General features: G+C 36.9%; 2 protein-coding genes across 2 annotated transcripts in view; one reads left to right on the top strand and one right to left on the bottom strand.

Annotated features, from left to right (window-relative positions):
• The window catches only part of LOC106342554 (receptor-like serine/threonine-protein kinase SD1-8), a 4,570-nt gene extending 3,631 nt beyond the window's left edge, over positions 1-939 (top strand). The window contains exon 7 of the mRNA XM_013781526.1: positions 582-939. Coding sequence (XP_013636980.1) covers positions 582-893 — 312 coding nt within the window. The 3' untranslated portion in view covers positions 894-939. The remainder of the gene's footprint in view (positions 1-581) is intronic.
• Positions 940-1,097: 158 nt separating this feature from the next.
• On the bottom strand, positions 1,098-2,725 carry LOC106342555. The gene is made up of 8 exons (XM_013781527.1): positions 2,672-2,725; positions 2,517-2,600; positions 2,035-2,444; positions 1,872-1,933; positions 1,711-1,780; positions 1,533-1,613; positions 1,344-1,445; positions 1,098-1,277 (listed from the first exon to the last, which is right to left on the bottom strand). Exons 1-8 carry the CDS (start codon positions 2,688-2,690, stop codon positions 1,134-1,136), a joined length of 972 nt encoding a protein of 323 aa, XP_013636981.1. The 5' UTR covers positions 2,691-2,725; the 3' UTR covers positions 1,098-1,133.
• Positions 2,726-3,180: the final 455 nt, after the last annotated feature.

Genomic DNA, 3,180 nt, shown 5'->3' with positions numbered 1-3,180 from the left:
CTATGAATTATTTTAAAAATCATCTAAAGTGATTTAAACATGAAGTACATCAACAATACGATGTAACTGTAATTATTTTGTATTATTTTATATGTCATTGTAAAAAATCAACAATCTATTTCTAAAGGTAAATATCTCGTATAATGATTTTATTTAACTTGAAAATATTTTTACTTATGTGTTTTTTTAAAGGGATTGATTTTAGTGACTTTCAATCTTATACGAAATATAAAGAAAAAAATGAGTTTTTAATTCCTCAAGTATTTTCAATCGGAAAATTAAATATTCAAGTATTATATGCGCATATTTATTCCCCAATTATTGACTGCGCAAAATCATGATTAGAATATTCTACCGTTAAAAAGTTGACGGAAACCGTTATTTTTCGTTCATCAGTTAACCGTTGACTATTTTGTTCCCAATTTTGCGCAGTCAACTATTAGTTGAGGAATAAATATGCGAAAGCAATACTTGAGTATTAAAACTGCCGATTTCAAATACTTCGGGAATTAAATGCCCATTTTCATTATTCCATTTTCTGACCCCATATTAATAAGAAAATTAAGATCCGAACGAACCAGGTGTGGAAGCAATGGAATGAAAATCAACGTCTAGAGATACTAGACACGGCCGTAGATTCTTCATCACCAACGTTCAGGCCACGTGAAATATTAAGATGCTTACAAATTGGCCTCTTGTGTGTTCAAGAACATGTAGAGGATAGACCAATGATGTCGTCAGTAGTTTTGATGCTCGGAAGTGAAGCAGTATTTATACCTCAACCTAAACGGCCAGGTTACTGCGTAGCCAGCGGAAGTTCTCTTGATACTCGGAGTGAAGATGAAGCTTGCACAGTTAACAAATTCACCATGTCAATCATTGACGCTCGGTGATATGATGATAATATTTCATTCAGCAACCAGATGAAGGGCCTCTACCTAAATAACATATGTTCTTTTGCAAGGGCAAGAGCTAGGAAACCCCAAATATTATTCCAACAAATAAAAGCAGTAAGAGAGGCATAAAGAGCTTATGTTTAGTTGATTATTGGATCGATAATGACGATTTGCATATATATATATTATTTCTTAATGTTTTGTCTGGGATTCCACTCTTTTAGAAATTAAATATAATTAATATTTGTAGGTATATGATAAAACATACCGTGGTGAAGGTTGTGCTTTATGATACTGCAAAGTCGCCTCCAACATTGACTCTGCCATTACTGCCCTCTCCTCCATCTCAGCAAGCCCAGCAACAGCTTCCTCATATTTGTCCTAACACCATTGTTTTTGGGTTATCAGCCTTGAGCAAAAATGGAATACTAGTCAAAGCCATTTTACCTGAAGCACTTGGGCAGCATGTCTCTGCGCTGCTGCATCCTGCTCAGCAGCTCTCCGTGCATCTTCCGTTACCTTATGTTCTTGCTCCATCCCAATCAACACCTTCATTATTATTCTCTCAAGTGGTCAGCATCATACATTGAATTTGCGCTAGCTAGAAGAGAGCACATATTAATCTGAAATGCAAACCTGTATCATAGCAGCTTCTCGATCCTTCTTATCAGAAACAAGCTTTCGAACCTCTCTCACCCCTTGCTCTAACTGCTCAATCTACCCCCCAAACCAAAAAATACAAGGAGCAAGCATTGTCCTTATTCATGACAGCATAGTTTTTAAATAAATAAATAAATAAAAAATGAGAGAATACTTTAGCATTCAGGTGACGCCGATTGTCTTGTTTGACCATCTCCATGAGAGCAACTTCCAACTCTTCAGCTCTACCATTACATATGAAGTGATCAGAGGAATAATGAGGAGATAAATATAAAAGTTCAGGCGTGATTTGAATCTCCAAAGTCATATACTAACCTTAGTAAAGCAGATCGTTTCTCCTCAACCAAATTGCAGAGTTCACCCTTCAACCGAAGAACCTAGAGAAGTTGTTGAAACTCTTTCAAGTGAAAAACATTAAAAGGTGGGAGAAATGTTATCATTAATTATAAGTTAAACATAAAGAATGACACAAAGTTACCTGTCCTTGAAGGTCTTGAAAATAATCAATCTCTCCATCCCCAGTCAGACAAATCAAGACATCGTCTGCGTTACTGCTGGATCCTGATTCAGAACGAGACAGCGAGGCTTTGCTGAAATTTAACAAAACTGATTTTGGATCTTGCTTAGAATTATATAATTTGCTTGCGAGGAGGTCTTTCGAATCCCTCCAAGCTTGAAGCCCCTTTAATCTTTCCTCAAATGCAGCCATCACAGCTGGCCTGTGCTTGCTTCTTAACTCCTGCAACCTACATTCGTTTACATCTTGGTAACCCATGCAAGCAGTGAAGACGAGCTGGCTGCTATCAAACGTTGAGCCAGTCATTGATTGAAGCAGAGTAATCGCATCTCCAGCGTCCTTGGTTGTAATTAGTGTAGGACCTGTGTTTACTGGTTATGTTTAGTAAGTCACATAAGACTTAAAGCACATTTATGGACACTGACTGAGGTTTAACCGAGTACCATAAAACTCCATCAATGCAAGTGCTGTTCTGAAAAGCATTACACGGTTTCCTTCAAACAGAAGCACATCCCACACTCTGAGAACTGTTAAAACAAACAAAATCTTTCATAATGATCAATAAAAAATCTGGCAAGATCAAGGTTTGGAACCTGACCACTTTCCCATGGAAGCATATTGATGAAGATGGAAAGAAACCATGGCGCTGTAACACAAGAGTTTATAAAGAAATTTATAGTTTTTATAAGACAATTTATTTATAGATTATATATAATGGTTTATAAATCTTTTATTAAGACATTTATAAGATTTTATAAAACAATTTATAGATCACATATAAGGTGGAAGCACCTTAGCCTATTGGTTAAGGTTTAAAGGCTTCTACACCCAGGTCTGGGGTTCAAATCCCAGACTATGCAATTTCTTGCAGATTATAGGATGCGAAGCTTTCGGAGGTTCCAGAGTACTGTAAGCAGAGCCGTTCGTTGTGGTCGCCTGTTGTGGTGAGAGCCTGTCCATCGAGGATGTCGTACATGCAGAACCGTCTGTGGTTTCAAGTGTTTCGGGGAGAGCTTCATCGTGGAATCATTATTCGTGGAGCTATTCATCATTATCGCATATGTTGCAGGTAGTTGATCATCATATCTAATAGATTTAGAGATTATA

Source organism: Brassica oleracea, chromosome C4 (assembly GCF_000695525.1).
Source record: "Brassica oleracea var. oleracea cultivar TO1000 chromosome C4, BOL, whole genome shotgun sequence".
NCBI classification, from domain to species: domain Eukaryota; kingdom Viridiplantae; phylum Streptophyta; class Magnoliopsida; order Brassicales; family Brassicaceae; genus Brassica; species Brassica oleracea.
This window is presented reverse-complemented; position numbering and strand designations above follow the sequence as displayed.

What these genes read in the sequence shown, in the direction of transcription:
- LOC106342555 (XM_013781527.1), bottom strand. An exon ending in TGCATTGATGGAGTTTTATG is followed by an intron (nt 2,445 to 2,516) that starts GTACTCGGTTAA and finishes AAACATAACCAG; the next exon opens with TAAACACAGGTCCTACACTA. An exon ending in GGCGTCACCTGAATGCTAAA is followed by an intron (nt 1,614 to 1,710) that starts GTATTCTCTCAT and finishes TTTGGGGGGTAG; the next exon opens with ATTGAGCAGTTAGAGCAAGG.